The sequence below is a fragment of the Ruditapes philippinarum genome, unplaced genomic scaffold (assembly GCF_026571515.1).
Source record: "Ruditapes philippinarum isolate M1 unplaced genomic scaffold, ASM2657151v2 ctg160_1_1_1_1, whole genome shotgun sequence".
NCBI classification, from domain to species: Eukaryota; Metazoa; Mollusca; class Bivalvia; order Venerida; family Veneridae; genus Ruditapes; species Ruditapes philippinarum.
Genome location: NW_026855222.1, coordinates 234,903 through 255,653, shown reverse-complemented (window position 1 = coordinate 255,653; position 20,751 = coordinate 234,903). Strand labels below are relative to the sequence as shown.

The following is a 20,751-nucleotide window of genomic DNA, read 5'->3' as shown; positions in this document are numbered from 1 at the left end:
AGACTTCATGTATTTATGAGAAATACGTCTAAAATTGAGAGCTTCCAGTCGAGAAAACATATTTGATATTCAAGTTGATCTCAAACAAACAACAAAACCATAAAAAGAATGCGTCTTTCCGATGTGAAGAAAAAAGTCATTACTTTTGAATTTTAACTATTTTCTTGAAAGATGAAAACATGACGACAAACGCGTTCATGTGGCATTGTATATCTATCTACCTTGCTTTTTCTTTACGTTGAACATAAAGTGTTTAAATATTGCACTTGACGACTCGCTTAAATTAAAGGCTTCATTTCAAGACATCTTATTTTTGACTTATTATTCACTCATTTACGTTCATTGTATTACGTTAATTGCTTAATGCTGTATATTCTTTGAAATTTAAGGATGTACTTTAAAAAATTAAAACTCAAAAAATAACACACATTCATATTTATAAGTTAACTTGTCATAACACCATGCCGTACTATTTTTGTATCCAACAAAAAATCAAACAAAGAACATGTCATGTGAATATTTAATATTGAAGTAATTAATTTAACATTTGCATAAGTATATTTGTCTTAATTCATTACAGTCACGTTATTCTGGTTATTGCCATGATAATTCGCATAATCATTTCAATATCACTATTTAAGCTAATTAAGAAATGAAAATTATATACCATTATCAACGTTATCACCAATTTTGTGAACAGTTTTAGAGAACTCAAAAGCTTTACAAATTACGAGCAAAACATATTGTTATATAAACAAAATATTTGTTAAAACTTCAAACGGAAATTCGGAGAATGTTTTTTTGTTGTTTTTTTTATCTGAATAAATTAATAACATTTTAACAATTTCTAAACGTTTTTGTTTTTGATGTTTAATTGAATATTAACATATTCATTTAAATTAGTCTGTGTTTGCAGATGTGTCTGTTGCACGTTTTCCAACACGAATGAAAGAGCTCAATCTTTTATGTGTGGTCGGATCGAAGTCGTCGGCTCCTTTACCTATTCGTACAAACGAACTGTATCTTTTATCAGCACGACCAATCAAGGATGGGCTATTTTTCCCAATTCTCACAAAACTGCTTATTCTTTTATTGAAATCCTCACTGTTAGTTCCCGCATTGTTCTTTCCAACCCTTATAAATGAACTCAACCGTTTATCAAACTCGTTCTTTAGATTTGGATAATTTCGACCGATTCTTACAAATGAACTATATCTTTTAGCCAATTCATTTTCAAGACTGTTTCCACTTTTACCAATCCTAACAAAAGAACTATACCTTTTATTGATATCATCGTCTAACTGTTCCTGACTCTTCCCAATTCTCACAAACGAGCTTATTCTTTTGTTAGTAGTGTCATAATCATCTTCAGTTGGCGACCAATTTTCCGCATATAAATTTGTTTCTTGCTGGTCATCAGAATCATCTTTGTCTGAAGATTTCTTTCCAATTCTCACGAAAGAGCTTATTCGGCGTTTAGGGAAATTATCTAATTGGTTGTTCTGTCTTCCAATCCTCACAAAAGAGCTCATCCTTCTTTTATTTGGAACTGTATTGTAATTCTTACCTATTGATTGATAAAAAAAGTAAAAAAAAAGATGATGAAATGTTTTTTTATATATTGTTGTTTGACATTTTGTACTTTCTATCAATATTCGAACAACTGTAAATTAAAAAAATTGTTCCTATCAAACTTATCTTTACTCTTAAATTCTCTATTATCAGCTAAAACTTGATTTTATTATATTTTACATCTTTCTTAAATTTATTCAGTATTATATGATGTTTCGAACATCTATGAAATATACACAAATACAGTTATGAATTATATGTTAGGTATTATTGTATGATGTAAGTAATCAAATGTAATATATATCTTTGTGCGCGAATGTTTGATATCAAATATGTTTAAACCAAGTATAGAAAATAATTTTACATTCATTGCTAAAGCAAAATAACAACACTCCTCTATTCTTTATTTTGATATCACTAAATATCAATCTTCAAACATTTCTGTAATATAGACACAAATTTTGTATATGTTTTATACGTTTATAATGTTTGAGTTTTAGTGCATTATGTTGCGGTATTATATGAAATGTAATGTTATGCTTTTTAATATGCGAATGGATTACGTTTTGAAAGGAATTGTGTTTTTATCAAACGTTTCCTGATTTATTTAATTAAAGAAACGATAAAGAAACAAAATAAAAGTTTCTGATGTTTTCATTATCGTTTAGTAATATTTATTGAGCGCTAGTCTAAACGGTCATGGCAGGAATAATAATATGTGTTACATACCTATCCTTACAAATTTGCTGAACCTTTTCTCTGGTGGTTTATCTAGCCTGTCGGAACTACCTTTTCCAATTCGGACAAAGTTACTCAGTCGCTTGTCGAATACCCTGTCTGTTCCTTCGTTCTCAGGATCATGGACTGACTGTCCGTCAGCTTCGATTTCATTGGTTTTATTAACGACATCTCTTCCAATTTTAAGGTACCGTTTTCCATCATTTACGTCGTCAGGTTTTTCTTCAGAATTAATTTCTTCAACCTCGCGTCCTATTTTCAAATATCTTCTTTCTTGATCCTTAAGTAGACTGTCAATATCATTATAACCAACTGTGCTTTTCACCTGCTGCGTTATGTCGTTAGTGTCTTGTACGTTTTCGTTTTCGGACATGCGTCTGAGTGCATCTGATGTATCCCTTTTACCGATACGGATAAATGAAGAATGACCTATTCTTCCGGTGCGGCGGTAGTAAGGTTGAGCCGTGTAACCATTTACACTTCCACCACGGTTTCTCAAGAATGCAGACGATGGAAACTTTCCCATACGAATGAAGGCTCCGCCCCGTTTGTTGATATTATCATCCAGCTCATCTCCATCGTCATAATTTCTACCAATGCGCACAAATGAGCTCAGTCGTTTTGAAGGTTGTTCAAAAGTTTCAGGCGGCATTTCAAAAAAGGCACTTTTTCCTGTATCACTATTGTCATCATCAATTCCATATGGACTATTTGCTAATTGGTACAAATCAAATTTTTCAAACGGAACTTGTCTTCCAATTCTAATAAAAGAACTGAGGCCTCGGCCTATTCGCACAAATTTACTGAACCTTTTTTGTGTACTGTCTTTGGAAGAAAGGTCAAAGTCATCAAAGTCTTCCGACTCACCACGATAGTTTTGTCCAAATATTTGACTTATTTGACAAGCTAGTACAACAATAGTTAGAAGAGTTATCCTCCATAATGTGTCCATTATCCGCCTGAAATATATATCAGAAAATATTGAAAAAATAAAAGTACGGAATAAACCTTTCTATAACAAAATGTTAGTTAATTATAAACATTGTTAGATTAAATATTTTTTCCTGACAAAATTACCTTAATTGCATGTCAAATATGAAGTATATAAGCCAATGATGTATCATATAGTGTTATAACACATTTGATAATCAATGCCAGGTCACAATCATTCGTATTTTTTCAGTCATTATTTTTCAACTATTAGATATTTAAGCCGAAAATTTGTCATCAAGGAAGCCGTTGAAAAAAAAGAAACTTATTATTATAAATTAAACGTGAAAAATTTGAGCTTCTTATCAATTGCCCTGAGGCATAATAAAATATCACAGCTTTGTTGTTGATACAACAAAGAAACATTCTCTACATAGCCCTCTAAATGAAAATACTTTTTTCGATATGAAATGAACAGGAAAGAAGAGTAAATTGCCAACTCGACCATGATTAAATGTGTGTAACATGTGTAGCAGTTATAGTAATCATGTGATAGCCAGAATAATCACACCTCCGGGAAATAAAGTAGCCAGACTTTGTCACATTTCATAAATTGATTCTTTTCAACAATACTTAATGAAGTAGGATGGATAGTCTTAAAACTTTCATAATATTAGATGAGATCTTTTTTGAGCATTGCTACAAGAAATTCGCTCAGTTTCATAAAAGTTAAATTCATATTTTCGTTATGTGTTATAATTTGATACTTTAAGTATTAGATACTCATTTTTGGGAAACTTTGTAATGTTAAATGCATGAAAATGCTACACATTGTAATTCACCCGATAAAATTGAAAGGAGAATATTTAAATAGTATTGTCAAAATTACATATCACTGTGAATTGTTTAAACGTAAATTAAATTGATTATGAGCCAACATTTTAGCATCAGCTGAAATTGCCAACTAAACTACTCAATTCTATTCAAATATGACATGAAGCAATAGTAAAATGAATGATTGAAACGGCTCCTTTTTAGCCAGATGACGCTTTGTTAATATTCACAGTCAGTTTAAGTAAACATATGTCAGAGAAAGAGAGATTGTGTAAATAATGTGACAGGAAACATCGGGTTGTTGTGCCATGAAGTTGAAAAAAGTCTTACGTATACACTATTTAAATAAACCCGAATTCGATTTAACAAAATAAAGTATAAACTCAACTTATATGCATCAGAAAGCATTAGAATGTTCATTAAGTAGATACGAAATTAATGAATAGAAAAAAAATACGATGAATCAGAGTAGGGTAAATAATCATATATTAGTACATAAACTAATATACCAAGTTATATACCTACGATTATTCATATAAAATGCACGTGTTTGCTTAATTGAATGTTTAATTGTTCTTTAAAGATCTTGTAACTCATTTTTTAAGGTTTTATATCATAAATATAGTCAACTTCTAGTTTTAGCAGAGTAAATACAAATACGATGTGGTTTTTATATAAATAAAGTCTGTTACATACATTTTATGTCATCCTATGAGATAAATGTAGATATCAGCATATCTCCATATATTTATTCGATCTGAAAGAATTGTATAACAAATGATGTTTGCTTAGATGTTATGATTTGTAATTTATTGTACACATGCCATGCTCTGTTATTGTTCGGTTTTGTAAATATGTTTTGCTCTTCAATATTGGAGGAATAAAAAGTATCTATCTATCTACCGAACTTAAATTTCATGTAAATAAAGGGAGGTAATACGAAATCTATTTATGATGAAGTCTAAGCCAAATTTTTCAATAAGAAATGATTGTATATATTTTAATGATAACTTATAATGCGAATAAATATTTGCAGTATATATTTAACATTTTCTTGGATATTTTGAAATTGTTTTCGAAGAATAATTATATACATATATAAAATTTCACTTAAGTGTTGTTACATCCTTAATTACAACATAATTATATGATCTCTAAGATATATATAGTGCTGAACATTCATATAATTTTCAGCTTTATGAGCATTTCTACATACCGTAAATAGCATTTTTTAATTAATAACCTATTAAAGCTTATTAAAAAAAGCGCATGGTAATAACCAGAAAAACGATAATTTAACCAAGCGTAAAATATTGCTCAAATAAGCACAAATGAAGATAAACTATTTTAAGGAAACAGTTCTGTAAATTATCTTTATCAGTTGACAGAACAGCCATAATTAGCGTCAAAACAACATTTTAATGATTAAAGTTTCTCTCAGAATCTTTTCAACATTAAGCGCCTTTATGTAGCGTTAAATGATAAATATGTAATCACTTCCGTTTATTAGTTGAGCAGTCAACCTCTAAAGAAACACTTGAGTTACTTTTCGTCTACTGATGAAGTTTTAGAAACGTTAGATACAAACTGCCTTAATTTAGTTTATACAATTATCTTTATATTTTTTAATACGCTTAAATAATACGAGTGTACTTTTTGTATTTTCTTTATTATGACTGCACCAAGCAAAACGTATAGTTATGTGTATTTGCAATACAGAAAATTATAAACTAAATTATTTTTTTTCTCTCTTTGTCACGGGTATAGATCAAATGAGATCAAAGAACTAATCAAGTTTATCTTAGTGAATAATCAGTTATTCTAGAACATTCTACGAGAGCAATTAATGCATTTATAATGTGTAAATGTTGACGACTTAAAAATAAGCTGTTCCGCTGCGATATCCTACCATTTTAACCAGTTTAATCAAGCTAATTGATCAATTGTCGTCCTACCAATTACTTATTACTTTTGATTCCATGATCTTCCAAGTGCATGCTAATACCTATTTCTTTTTGGAGTTTTCATTTCAATAAACTGCACATGTGTTTTGTAACATTACCATTATATACGGAATTCATTTTATCAATGGGACGAATAAAATGTTATGGTGAGCATGGTCTCGGTATCAGCTGACATAGTGTTCTCTCTTACTTGTATTTCGCATATTGATATGAAGTTAAAGTTCTCCTTGGTATGAATCGACGAAAAATGTCGCCTGTTTTTTTTTTATCCGAGTGCAATGTATTCATAGCTTCTTTTCGGAAAATACATCAAGATTGCAATTGAAACGCAAGTTTTATTTTTATTTTTGTTGATGTTGGTTTTTATATTGCTTTTGGTCATTTACTGCATTTACTGTTTTAATTTTTAAGTCTATAATAAGGTACTCTAAGCTGACGGTAATTAACATTATTATCAGTAATCATAAGATATATCTTACTCTGCGTTTGACGATGCCTAAAATAAATTGTTGTTGTTGTTGTATTTTTATTATTTTTTATGTTTCAGAAACATTTTAAATGTGACAACGTATCATTATAGTTATCAGACTAAATATTTTATGCGCGATGTAATAAGTGTTTTTGATAAAATAAAACAATGTCACATTACTTATTTATAAGATGCCACATCATTATTAAATGTAAATTACACTTTGTTTTCATATGAATACATAACTATTGGTACAAAATATAAATCACTATCAGCATAACTGATTTAGTTTGCAAATATGATCCATTATATCAGGAGAGCTATCAAGGGGATAATTAAAAATTCAACGATATTCTTTTTTCACGTCTCTTCAAACAAAAGCAGACGACTTTATTTGCATTCACAAGTCAGGAGGCTCTCTTTGACGAGCAAACAAATAAACGAATACTGTTATTTACGTACATATCAAATTATATATGTGTCCTTAAAGGCCAATACAAAATACAAAAAAGCTATTAAAACAATACTTTCATTTCCAGCTCTTTGTAGATTTCTCTTAACAAATAGGCTACAAAATAAGACGAATAATTGTATCTATTAAAAATACAAGAAAATGCCCCTCAATTGACATTTTTTAAAGTGTTATTAGTGTATTTATTGCTATGACTCAGTTATTTAAGTACTATTTTTAGTTTTATCTTCGAGAATACATTAGTGTTTAGTTTTGACTCGCATTAAATGTCCGTAATTATAACATCATCGGACTATAAACAAATACAATTATCGTCCATCGTCATTACCTTAATACGTCCAGTTTTTGCAGATGATTATATAGTTAGGGCATAGTCAGTAGGCGTATGATAGGGTAGTTTTTCTAACCCGACCTTATAAACAAATCCTAATAGACTACCTAACAATCACTTAGCCAAAGCATTTATTTTGAAATATGTGATGACAGTTGTCACGAAATGTGGGAGGAACATGTGACCAGTAGCAGCAATTCATTTCACCTCTTTAATTAATTTTTTTAGCCAGTTGTTAAGTCTGTTTCATAGTCAAGATGAAAATTTCTATAGTCATATGGACTACATTTATATAAAAAAAAGTCGAAAACAACAAAAGAAAAAGAAAGAAAAAAAAAAGCAAAACGCCTGTATATTTATGAATATCGTGCCTGTAAATATATATCTTCATTACATTAATATGGATTGAAACATTCTTTATCATTTTAATAGTAGAATGGGAAAAAAGAGAGATTCTTGTCAGATAAAAGTGGTAACATGGTAACATAGTTTCAAAAAACGCAAAAGAAATTAAATTTTTTAGCCGATAAATGGTTACCGATCTATGAATAATTAAACGACCAGCGGCTTAGAACTAACGATTATCCATTATTATTACACTAAAACGATGCGAGAGAGATGAATTAATTAAAAATTCATCTCATGATTAAATGTTTCAAAATAAACTGTGAATTGAAGGTGAAAAGGACATCCAAATTTTACAATTTGTTTGATAGTTAATCAGGAAAGTTTAATATTTCAAAATCTGACAGAACGCCCTCGTGATAACAGCCCCATGGGTACGGGTTTTACAAAACCGGCACCTGATTTGAATGGGAGAATACCACATGAGACAATCCTAATTTACATGACACTGTCATTTTCATCGTAATTCAGAGAATACAAAATAAACATATTAAGATATGAAAGTAAGTTTCAATATTAGACCAAAAACTTCATTCTCGACTGCCTCGACTGCTGTTCACTTACGTGTATTATCCTTTGTGTAATTTATCTTTTTAGTCCGGCATTTGAAACAGCAATAAATTTTTAAGCCAATAAAACGACCCAAGAGACTTTCAAAGCGATACGACAATATAACATCTTGGGTTCCTAGGCGCCTTATATATTTGTCAATTAACTTACAAAGGAAAAATGTCGATATATTATAATACGGATACAAAAAATATTGTACTGTTTAACCCTTTTTGTATTTTGATAATCTCTTTGTTAATTTATAGTAACAAAGGTAAAAAGAAATTGGGATATTCTGTTCTTTAAATCCTTGATAGTCCAATAACCATCTGTTAAATTTATTTGGTTATTTTCTAAATAATAAATTCCATATCATGTGCTGCCATATTGATATAATGCTAATGATTACTTAATGAAATCGGATGTTTATCATTGCCGATCGAGATGCAGAGTTTGCACTTGCTAATGTGATGCTATTTTTTTATAACATTTGATCTAAGTTTCCTCGGGGGACAAATCATCGCTAATTATGCGATGAGTTGATTGCGCGCCCTATCATTTAGGTTTCAAGTGCTATTTGCACGTAAGACCTTGATTTGATATAGGATTCTATACAGTAATACCAGAGGGGTTTTTGGTTACCATATTATCTAAATTTACTCCCCAAATGGTGTTCTGTAATACCAAACGGAAACACATCTTGTAACATGAGTTTTTCCCCGTCAGAAAGGATGAAACGTTGATGTAAAGGGACGTGCTATAATCATATACGAAATAAAACTTTAACAGTATTATCAAAACCATTCTAAAAATGTGAGTGACGTTATATTGTTTTGATAATTGATTTCTAAACTGTTTTTCTTTCTATATAAATAAGATGCTTTGTCTGTAAGATATTTTACCAAAGGCATTTTAGGTTATTTTTAGTGTATGCGTGTTTAGCTTTTAAAAAACAAATGTAAGATAACCCATTTTCCAATTTCAAATGTATGATCTCAGCTATAAAAAGTACACAAAAAACGTAGTAGTTTTGATAGATAGATAGATATGGATTTGTTTCTTTCACCCAGTCTGTTCTTGTGTCTTTTCATTCGACCCAATAGGCTATGAGATTTATTCAGTATTCAATTTTTTCTTAGGGCAAAAAGAAGAAACCCACAAAACTCATCGGTTTATGTAGACTTTGCTCTTGTTTATATGGGAAAATTGCATTTAACGCTCGAAAAGGAAGTCTATAATCACCAACAGTGAGTGTCCGTCCGTCATACTTATAATGGAAGCATAAAACTTACATTAATGGAGCTCAAAACCTCAAACGTCATATTAATTTAAATCTTACTGAAAAGACGTGCAATGCAATGGTATGTAGAATTCATCTGTTAAATAAAATCCACATTGTGTTTCTATATCAATATTTTTTTATAACAACGGTAAAGCGTAGGGTGAGTATTTTTAAAATTTTTGGTTGGGTTTTATGCGGCACCAAAACAGTAGAGGTCATATGTCGACTTTTGAGGTTCACTGGTGATAGAAGGCCTCTGGTTCCCCTCTGTGCATTACTTCAAGCAAGAGCGGGCACCTGAGTAAAACAAACGACGTTTCGCAAGGTAGCTGAAAAGGTTCCTCACATTAAAAAATTCAAAGTCACTCGCGGAATTCGAAACCTAAACGGACACGGACGGTCACGGACGCCCAAAGGGGGCGGTTATACCCGCTCATTTACGAATTTGAAATATAAAGAATATCTTATAAGTTCTTTTATGTCTGATATTTTCATAAATTGTCACAATGCAAAAGAACCGATTGTCTTTTAACACTTTGAGAGCTCCTTTTGTGTCCCTTGGCACCTATGATCTCAGTCTATCAACTTAAGAATTATTGAAGTTAAATCTTCATATAAATTAAATTTTTCAGATCACTGTTTGGTGTCCAAAATGTCTTTTGTTTTTCATGAATTTTAGATTGTTTGTTACCTTGTCAAATATAAGCATACATATTATCATAAACTAATATCAACGATTAAATGAATGTTCTTCTTGACAAATCTTTAAATTATGTTTCTTACTGTCCTTTTTGTTTTATTAAACTAAGTAATCATCACCATTAACCACATATTGAAATGCATGTCACGTTTCACGCAAGAATTTTGAACTGTTGTAGCAATCTTAAAAATAATATGTAAATTTGATATTAAGAACTTGGGTTAAAAGATTTCTCAATTTATTCAGCGGAGGACTGATAATATACATAGATCTGCTAGATATTCATATGTTTGGTACATTCAAGTATTTTCCAATTCACACACTCATATTTATGTATGTTATACTTGTTTTACTTCCTTTTTAATAATATTTATAATAATGTTATTCTTATTGTTTCTTTTATACATTCATTTTTTTTCCAGAGTTTGGACCATTTAGCCGATTTACTCAAGAAGGCACTTCAGATTTAATCATTTTCAAGAGAAATTAATTATACATTTTGTGAACGTAACAGAAACCATAGAACCATTTAAATCAATTTTTTCAGTGATAAATGAGTTAATAACAATATTATTAGAAGTGCAGTTAAATAATTTATTTCAGAAAAAAGGAAAAAAGAATGAGTCCTTGTTAGTCATTTGTAAAAACGTAACATTTTGCGGATACATTTTTGTAGAACCTTAAATATTAAGAAAAGCACGATGAAATTTACAATTTAATTTTAAGCTTATTAAAAAATAAAAAAATTGTCATAGATTTGCACTTTGTATTTTCCTTAACATGTTGTATTTTTTAACTTCTCTCATATGTTTCTTTAGACGACTGATGGTTAAATAGCAATAGACATGATGGTAAGATGTCTTCTTTCATAGCATAAGAGGATTTTGTTATTGCAGTAAATACTTTACTCGGTATATTTATCCTATTTAATTTGGAATAATTATCTTATGGTGAATAAAAAAGGTTGTCGTTTTTATAAGAACTTAAGAAACTTATAGGAAAGTAAAGAAGCATAAATATTGTTAAAATACGAACACAATGGTAAGAACATGGAATGGGAAATGCTCTTACATGTCATTTACAGCTGAATATCTACTTTACAATTTCTTTGTTAATCGGAGTTTAGCATGATAGTATACTTAGAAAATGTTAATAGAATTTATCATTGGAATGTTACTCAGCATACGTGTCTTATAAATGGAAAAATTAATGGGTGGCTTTCCGATATATGTAACAGGCCTTTTTAGTTTTTAACATCATTTTAATATACGACTGGATGTTTGTGAAATGAACACTTACTTTCTGTTAACAAAATTTGACAGAATAAATTGGGTATAACAAAGCTTTCGAAAGTTTTCTTCTACGTAACCTCAATAAATAAAATCAGAAACAAATAGGCAAAAATTTACCATCCCTATTGCAGAAGTAACAATTTTTTTCCGAAACAAATTGTACACTTTTGCACCAATATTATCAGTTGAAATGTTGAAAAAATAGCATCTTATTGAGCTACAACAAATTAAGTTTTTTTGTATAAGAATGATTGAAGTTTTCTCTTATAATAAATCAGATTCGGTAATAATGTCAAAAGGATGAAATAAGATCTTCATTTTATACCGACTTTATTGTACTTTTCATTACAACACGTTTAACTATCTCTGATGTTACGACTTAACAGACTGCGGTTGTTCATTTCACTTGCAAGAAAATGGCAATGAGGTTTAATTAAGACTTAAAACAATTCGTTAAATTATGGAAAGCAGATCTGTTTTCATACGTCCTTTACTAAATTAAACAAGATTTCTTGCATTAAAATTACATTGTTCTGTTTTATTATTATACTGGTATTTAATTAAATAATGTTTAACACAAAACTGTTTTCTAATGCCGTTGAATATTTTCAGATATGTTTGTTAGAAATATCTAAGATAATTATTTACTTACTTGAAATTTTTATCCAGGTTTAAGACCACCGAAAATAAATCAAGCTTGTCTATGTCAGATGCGTCATAATACCTTACACTCAAAACTATCAGGTTTAAACAACAGTTATATACTAAATCAAAATATTGATGAAAAACAGAAACTGATTATTTTAATTCGTAAAAAAATCATGAAAAGATTAACAACCTGTTGTGAGTAATTATCAAATCATTTCAAATTGTTTTTAAAATGTTTCATCGCAGAATTTTATGCTTTATTTATTAACTAATCTATTTTGACACTATCCAAAAATTACCAATGACTCGTGAAAACTCTGGAGATTTGCCATAAGGACATAAACAATATCCGTAGCTTTGATGCTTTTTGCAACAAATGGTTATTTAATTCAATTGATAAGGTTTGCAACAAAATGCGAATTCTCTTTTTATTGTATCAACCCGACCGGACATTTACGATCAAATTTCCGTTGGGAAAGTACTGCCTGAAGGTTATGGCAGTTTTGTCAGTTTCTATAAAAATCAAAGTCCTTCGTTACTTAACTGCAGGCGTTATTTTTTTTTCCATTTTCATTGACAGTATTTGTCTGGCATTTGTTACAATAATTTCAGTCTAGAAGAATTTATTTGTTCAAGATTTAAAAGATGAAAAAAATGAAAGCGTCTTCAGAATTTGAATTAAAAATTATTTGTTTCCTCTATAAATTCTCAACATTTATATGAACATGAATCAACCATTACATTTTATCATACACTTTTAGTATAACAACTTCAGTTGGTTCAAGACTGTAATTTTCTTGAAACTTCCCTTAAAATGTTTCGACTATATAAATGTGTTTTAATTATTTCACAATTTAGTTGAAAAGAAAGAAGAACTAAAAACTGACGTATTTCTTTTTTAAATAATAATGCAGAAATTCTTACCGATATGAAAATTCCAGATGTAGTTATCGTCTTTAGATATTTACAAAACTTTGATTTCCTTTATGAATAACGCAACTGTCAAATATATCTTTATTTTCTGTAAATTAAAAAGTGAGCTCCAATTTGTAAGAAGACAAATTAGTGATGACAAACTCTCCAATACACCAGTTCATTCTCTCAATGATTTCTTATTTCCAATCAGAAACTTGGTATGTTGTCAATATATATATTCCCGCCAATAATATATGCGCGCTGCAGAGAGTTTCAGGCCCATTTTAATACAGACTTGAGAATAAATGACGTCGATTAAATCATATTGGGCGAGTCGTGTCATGACATCGCGATATCAAAAACCGTAGAATTATTGCAAACCTAGGACTAGAGTATCGTTGTATTAAGTGTATTGTTTGCTTTATCTGATTCAATTGATACTTATGTTTGATTTTCATTTTTTACAATGCTGTGTCCACAAGATGAGATTGCTATGGGATGACATTTTAAGTGTGCGTAGAATTTACAATGTTGGTTTAGGGGACAATAGGGTATTGATAGACGCAATATTGTTATGTTGAAAATGCCATTGATATATTTGAAATGTAAACATGTTCACTCCTAACCTTAGAAGTATGGTTTCCTAACTTATTGAAAGACCTTTGCTTGAACCCCGGTCGCATTACTATATTCTATCGACAGAAAGTTATAACATTTTTGTTTGCAGTTAAGAACGGACTAAGAAATAATTGGGTTATAGCTCTCTTATTGTATTAAAACTATATCGGTTCTCATGAAATGAAACTATTCAATGAAGCAATCAATGCAACCGAGTCTACAACATTTTCAATTTTGCCGTTTTGGGAGGCGTTCTTTAGGGATTCCGTTTTACTTTATTTTAGTTAGAAAGGAAATATAGAAGAAAAATAATATCGTTTGCTCAAAGAAATCAAATCTGTATTTAGCTCAAAATATTGAGGCTTATATTGAACCCGAATGTTATTAACTGGATTTTTTCCCGTAACATATTACACGTTTACTACAAGATTAAAGATTTCTCTTCAGTATCACTACTAGTACTACTAGGTATACCAATAAACGAATATTCAAATTCGGGATAGTAAATGGGGTACTCGGGTTATGGCCATCAGTTTCAGTTTTGTCTGGAGCATGGACGTATCTGTTTTTAACGTTTTAATCATTTTTCCTGAATGGAATTTTGAGTTATGAGGCACAGCATTAAATATTCAGTTGTAATGAACATGCTAAACGCATGGATATTGATGCTTTGGTGACAGAACAATCGTGCATCATTGCACTCTACAATATGATATTACACTTTTTAAGTCATTTAGACTGAGTATACAGTTTAAAGAAAAAAATCAAAAAAATATTTGAACAATCTTTTTAAAAGCGGCTTAAAAGCCAAAAATGTGACTAAACTGAAAAACGAATGTTACACAAAATTGACAATTTTCTTTCCATCTTTCAAATATTTTTCGTCGTAAAACGATAATTGTTATATCAGCATAAAATTAAAACGAAAATTTCCGTCGAATACTGTAAAATTTATGATAATTGGACAGCCTATGGAGTTGTGATACCCGTAATAGTTGCCAAGGACATGCAAAACGGGCTTTGGTGATCGACTATCACGTCATGTGTACAGAAAATGGCTGAAATTATTGGAATAAAAACTACGGAATTTAATCTGAAATATGGTCAACTTTTCAAGACGCTATTCGAAAGTTCGCAAAGTGTCGCATTCTACATTAATGCAGCAATCATGACCTGAAATAATTTTCTATAATTTGCCAATTTCTAGTTTTGTTTGTTTTATTTATTTTTTTTTTTCATTAAGAAGGCGTTAAATTCTAAAATATCAGTGAGGTAAAATATAATAATTTGTAAGCCTTAACATATTTATAAAGAGTTAACCTTAAAGTACAGCTTAATTCTTCTAAAAAGTTATTTTATGATACAGTTTTAATTTTTGTGACCCTCTGATCATCTTGGAGGCTGTATGTTATAGTAACATTTTATGCACAGAAGCTGACAAGTACGATATGGGATTCTTTTTGTTTTAATTTTTTAACTTTCTTAAAATAAGATAAAAAGAAAATACAAATGTGAATTGGTGCTTCAGAACTTGTAATACACATAACGACCTCAAACAATTGAATGTACTAATGCATACATAAAATAATTCTGGTTGATGATATCTGTATAAGTTCTTATTCTCATGATTTATATCAATTAATCAATCATCAACGTTCCTAAATACAGAGAAATAAAATCTTTCATACACACTTTTTCCGACTATAATGTTAATTAAAGTCCTAGTGGTTGATAACGTAAAACAAGGGATAACATTTGGTAAATATTCAAGAAATTATGTGTTTTATTTGGTTCGTTAGCTTGAAGAGACATTTCCAGCCCGTGTATGATACAATAATATCGATTAGATAGATGTTTTAGCAAATACGTTTCCTGTGGTAACACTGATGTATCGACACTCTACACTGATAGTTGTTGTTTTAAACACTGAACAGGTGATTTTTTCTGGTACAAATGTGATTGGTTTGAATGATTTTATAGTTATCTTTTCATCATTATAGTTCTTTAGAAGAAAAAAAGAACATTTCTTGAAAGAAAAATAATTTAATAACACGACCTTTCATAACATGGTTTTTTGTGGTTTATAGAAATACGAGTATATCAGTGAAATAAAAAACTGATATTTCACTGTTTCAAACCGTGGAATTATCAAATTGATGTTTTCATTGTTTTGAATTAAGGCCCGTTACGTTGTTTTTCAGTGAAATACCAGCGTGCACAGTACTAGAAACCAACTTATGACGTGACGTTGTAAATGACGTCACGTTGTATTATTATTTGGCGCGCTTTTCATTTACTATTAGGTTAAATGTCTTTTTTAATCGTTTCTTTGCATATAATAAAAGGAAAATTTGTTTAGTTTTGTGTAAGATCGGAATATATTTCACCTCGTGAACACCAAAAGTTCATATTTCACCCGTGGCTGTGCCACTCGTGAAATATACTTTTTAAGCCTCACTCGGTGAAATATATATCCCGATTTTTACACTGAACTAAACAAATATAACCTTTTTGTTTAAATCATTCACATGTTAAAGTTGCATAGGTTTAAATGATTGACGTTCATTGAAAGAAGTTTACATTTCTCAAACAACCATTTTTGTATCAGGAAATGTAGCTTTAAAACTAAGTTTAAATACAAAAATAATATTTTTGTCTCCCATTTAGTTAAATCACTGCGGTCTTACTAACAAGTAATTGCTTTTTTTATATAGTCGAACTCATTTTTGAATTGCCAAAAATAGTTTATGTAAATTGAATAAGTCACTTATTAATTTGCCGAAAGAAAAAAAAAGAGTTATATGAAATATGTCATTGTGTATTATATTGCAATTCAGCACTTCGAAATCAAGGACATGTTTGTGATGTTATTGCTCCGCGCCCACAGGCGCAGAGCTATTTGTGTTTACTAATTTTTTGTCCATGGGCCCGGATTTGATCAATAAATCCCTTCGATTTACAGCTAAAAGTAAATCCGCATTCAAGAACTCCTTTCGATTTCTATATTGGTTTCCTCGTCGGTGATTCGCAGCATGTCATATTAATGAATGAGAACTGGAAAGCAGTTCTGCTGTACATGAATGCGAAAGCTATAAATAGCTATAAATGTTCTGATTTTTGACACTTAGGTTATAAATTTGTTATTTCCCTTTTTTAGTAGTACATGAATTTGTAATTTGTTACATTTTGAATTACATTTACACACAGCATATCAAGTATACTATTAGTGATTGAATTTGTCAATATAAAGAAGATTTCAGGCATAAGACTTTAACAATTTTGCTTTTGATATTTTTTTTAAAATTATATTTATGAAATTAAATGTTTAATACTACCATGTTGATATATTGGTTGTTTTGAAATAATTAAACTTTAGTATATAATGTTACAATTCATTAGCGTCATTGGTGTAGCATACCACTTTGTGAAAAATAAAAAAAATAAGGGTATGACTGGTGACATGTTCGGGGTCCGTACTCGACAGGAAAGCTGCATTTTGTGATGGACCCTCATTAAGCATAGGCTATAGATAGATATCATGATAACAACAGAAACTTTCATCTGCAGTTTGAACATGAAGTGTAATGTTTTTTATGAATGGTTTTAAAGCAATTCATCAAAAAATATATATTGATCTCCTAATAAATCTGCCAATAAATTAATTAACAATTGTTTTTTTATTATATATTACCAATGTCAAATAGCTTTCATATCTTTGACTCGCACGAACATGATGTTAGTGAATTTCCTCATCCTTCCCAAAATTCAGGTAACAGTCTTCTATTATATTGATAAATACTGTATCACCATGTAATGCGTGTATAACAAACAAGCAAATTCCTGAATTTGGTCTTTTTTAAAATTCATCCCATTTTTTCATTCCAGAGTGTGTTCTACTTTCAGTATTGAAAGAAACCATTTTTTTAAAAATTCGACATGAAAAAAATGCATGTAATATTACTATATTATAATATTAGTCCTTTTGTTACTATTTGTATATTTGTTACAATTATAATAATAAAAAAACAGACTTTGATATTTTTATCATCTTATGTTACTGACTACAGTAGTGACACAAACAGAACATGTTACAGTAATGTCACATAACATTTACAAGTCTTGTAAGTCTTGTTTGTATTCAATGGAATTACTTTCCTTACCAGGTAGACATCAGTGAAAGCATTTTTTATATTAAATCTTTCCTCCCTTTTTAATAATGGACAGTGCATAAGATAAGTATAATTATGCAAAAAATGGTTTACAAAACATTCGGAAAAAATCTACAATAGTACTTAATCTGAATAAAACATGACCTGTGCGTAGGAATAATTTGGTAAGGTATATGTTATGAGCACATTTTTTGCGCGGAGCTTCTCAATTGCTGCATTGCAGCAACATTTGTACTTGTAATTTAACAGATCTTTCTAAAAATATGTAACGCTACAAATACAGCATATATCTCACGTGACAACATTACTCGTTGCTTTGTCATTAGATTAAAACTATTGTTCTAAATGTAACTGAGAAATATTGTTTTGAAATTTATCATATATTTTTCTTACTTTCTTTCTGTTTTGAAGATTATAATAATGTTTTAATGCTTCTATACATTTTGTCGCAAAGTAAAAATAAATTATATAGCAATACATAGATATAAATAAATTATAAATATATGAATCTTTAGAAAATGTAATCTATCAATCTCTTTGTTTTATTTTGATTTACAGGTAGGAAATGAAGTTATTGGGGCAGAACTATTAGCCTGACATGACAAACACTTTATCTAAGTATTCTAACTGTTAACCGTACATCGTGTACTTTATATTGTAAGCAATAATAACAATGTTATTATCATTTTCAAATGTATGATTTAAATTAGTCAGACAATATTGCTTTTTACCTTTCAACAACTTGCTTCTAATATTCTTTGAATAGGATTTAAATTTTTATAATAATTGTAAGGTTGTTTCCTGGTTCATTACCAGTAGTTTTTATACGATTTTTTGCTACTTTCATATGCATATTTTGTACTTTTACTAAAATACAGAGAAAATTAATTGTGAATAAGTTTAAGTGAGAAGTATTTAAATTAGTTTTATATGAATGTATGCTGCAATCATTGTGGAGTTAATCGTATCTTAATGAACATTTGGTATATTCAGTACCTATATGACCGTTTGTTGAAAGCCACAAAACGGCACAATCGATAATGTCGCAGACTCGGTACGATTGAGTCTGTTCATGAAGCTTAAAACAATGATCATATGATCATTTATCGTAATGATGTTATCAACCTAACTTTTCGCGGATCACTGATTGATCCAAGGTCATAATCCTTTCTTTACAAAAGTTTATTGAGGACATGATTATAAACGAACATTGTAACAATGCTGTCTACGGTTCATTAGATTCGGCGCATTTTTTTTATTAGAACAAATGGTAACTAAGTGAATGTCGTCCATATAATATTTTTGAAAAACGATATCCTTGTTGCTTGAAGTATAAATATCATTAAACTTACTACCTCTTACGCAATTATATTCTATCAATATTAATTTATATCCAGTTAATATCTAGTTTTGGGTTTTAGTTAAATCAAAATTTGTTCGGGAATTACTTGGCCACAACTTGTCAAGTTGTGCATATTATTTTTGTGTCTGATGATACAAGTGTTTTGAAGCTAAAGTTTAATCTCGTAAATAGAATTTCCAAATTCAATATTGTTTATATCCTTTTTTTACAAAAATAAAATAAATGAAAGGCAAAATAAAATTCAATAAATACGATCTCATCGTTAATAGTGAAATAACAATTATTGCTTCCTTTGTAAATTATCAGAGGAAATACATGGGAGTTTCGTGCAATGTTGTAAGGTCGCAAAAGAATTACTTGAAGTAGGAAAATTAGAAAAAAAAGAAAATTAAGCAGTCCATTTCTATCAGACGAGTTACAGAAACAACCTGGCTAGTTTTTAAAAAGCAATTAACCGCCTACAACCGTTGTTTCTATGTTATACACCAGGCTATTGTGTAACTGACATATCTATGATATCGATTTAGTGGGACGAAATCCTCCTGTCAGTGATTGAACCAAAGAAATCGTCTTGCTTTGTTCATTCACAAGCTTTTTTCTTAAAAAAAATAAAAGAACGGTTGCTTTTCAATCCTATTTGAGTTAGAATTAAATATATTTATTGAACAGAAATACAATCCGATGCATTTAATACACAATTAAACTTTTTATGCATAAATGAGTTAAAATATACAACACTTTACAATGGTATTTTCAGTACGACAATCGTAGTGATTTAAATTCGTAAATGAACGAATTCGAATAAAATCTGAATTTTGGACAAACATACAAAAAATACAAATGTACATCAATAACAATTATATATTTAACAACGCCCTTCAATATCACGACTAACAAATAAACACTGCCTTCAGGATACTGTTTCAAAGACCTTTAAATATCATACCCTTAGTTTCTAACTCCTGTCTCAATAAGAATTAAAAAATGGAAAATAAAAATGTTTGAGGATCATACAAACAATAGGTCATATCAGTAAGACACGAGTCGACGCCAACTGAAAACAAACAGCAGGCTTACGCTCTATCCAAAAAGGATGATGTTTATTTTGCAATATTTTGCATATTCGTTATTATTTTGATGAATATCAAAACTGTTGCATTTTTAACACAAAATTGTAACAAAAGTAAATATCAAACATTCAATTGAATAATCATGTTGTTTCAGTTATAAAAATTGTAAAATTGCATTCAAACAAAGTCTTTTATAGCTACTAAGATTCTTTATTAACTCAAAATATCATTAAATTATAACAGCATCATCAAAAACCATAAAGTATCGTTTAATTACAACCATTAAAACACTTTGAAATTCAATGCAATAAAAAAGATCGTAAATATTTTCCCACCAGTTATTTATTGTATGAAACGTAAATTATATATTGGATAATTAATTTTATTCTAAAGTTTTCCGGAACATGTCGGTTGTACAAAAATAATTTAT

The 20,751-nt window shown here is 29.6% G+C and overlaps 1 protein-coding gene across 1 annotated transcript; it reads right to left on the bottom strand.

Moving 5' to 3' along the window:
- Positions 1 to 502: 502 nt before the first annotated feature.
- Positions 503 to 13,375, bottom strand: LOC132742532 (uncharacterized). Its single transcript, XM_060730967.1, has 3 exons — positions 13,111 to 13,375; positions 2,302 to 3,269; positions 503 to 1,567 (listed from the first exon to the last, which is right to left on the bottom strand). Exons 2-3 carry the CDS (start codon positions 3,260 to 3,262, stop codon positions 900 to 902), a joined length of 1,629 nt encoding a protein of 542 aa, XP_060586950.1. The 5' UTR covers positions 3,263 to 3,269; positions 13,111 to 13,375; the 3' UTR covers positions 503 to 899.
- Positions 13,376 to 20,751: the final 7,376 nt, after the last annotated feature.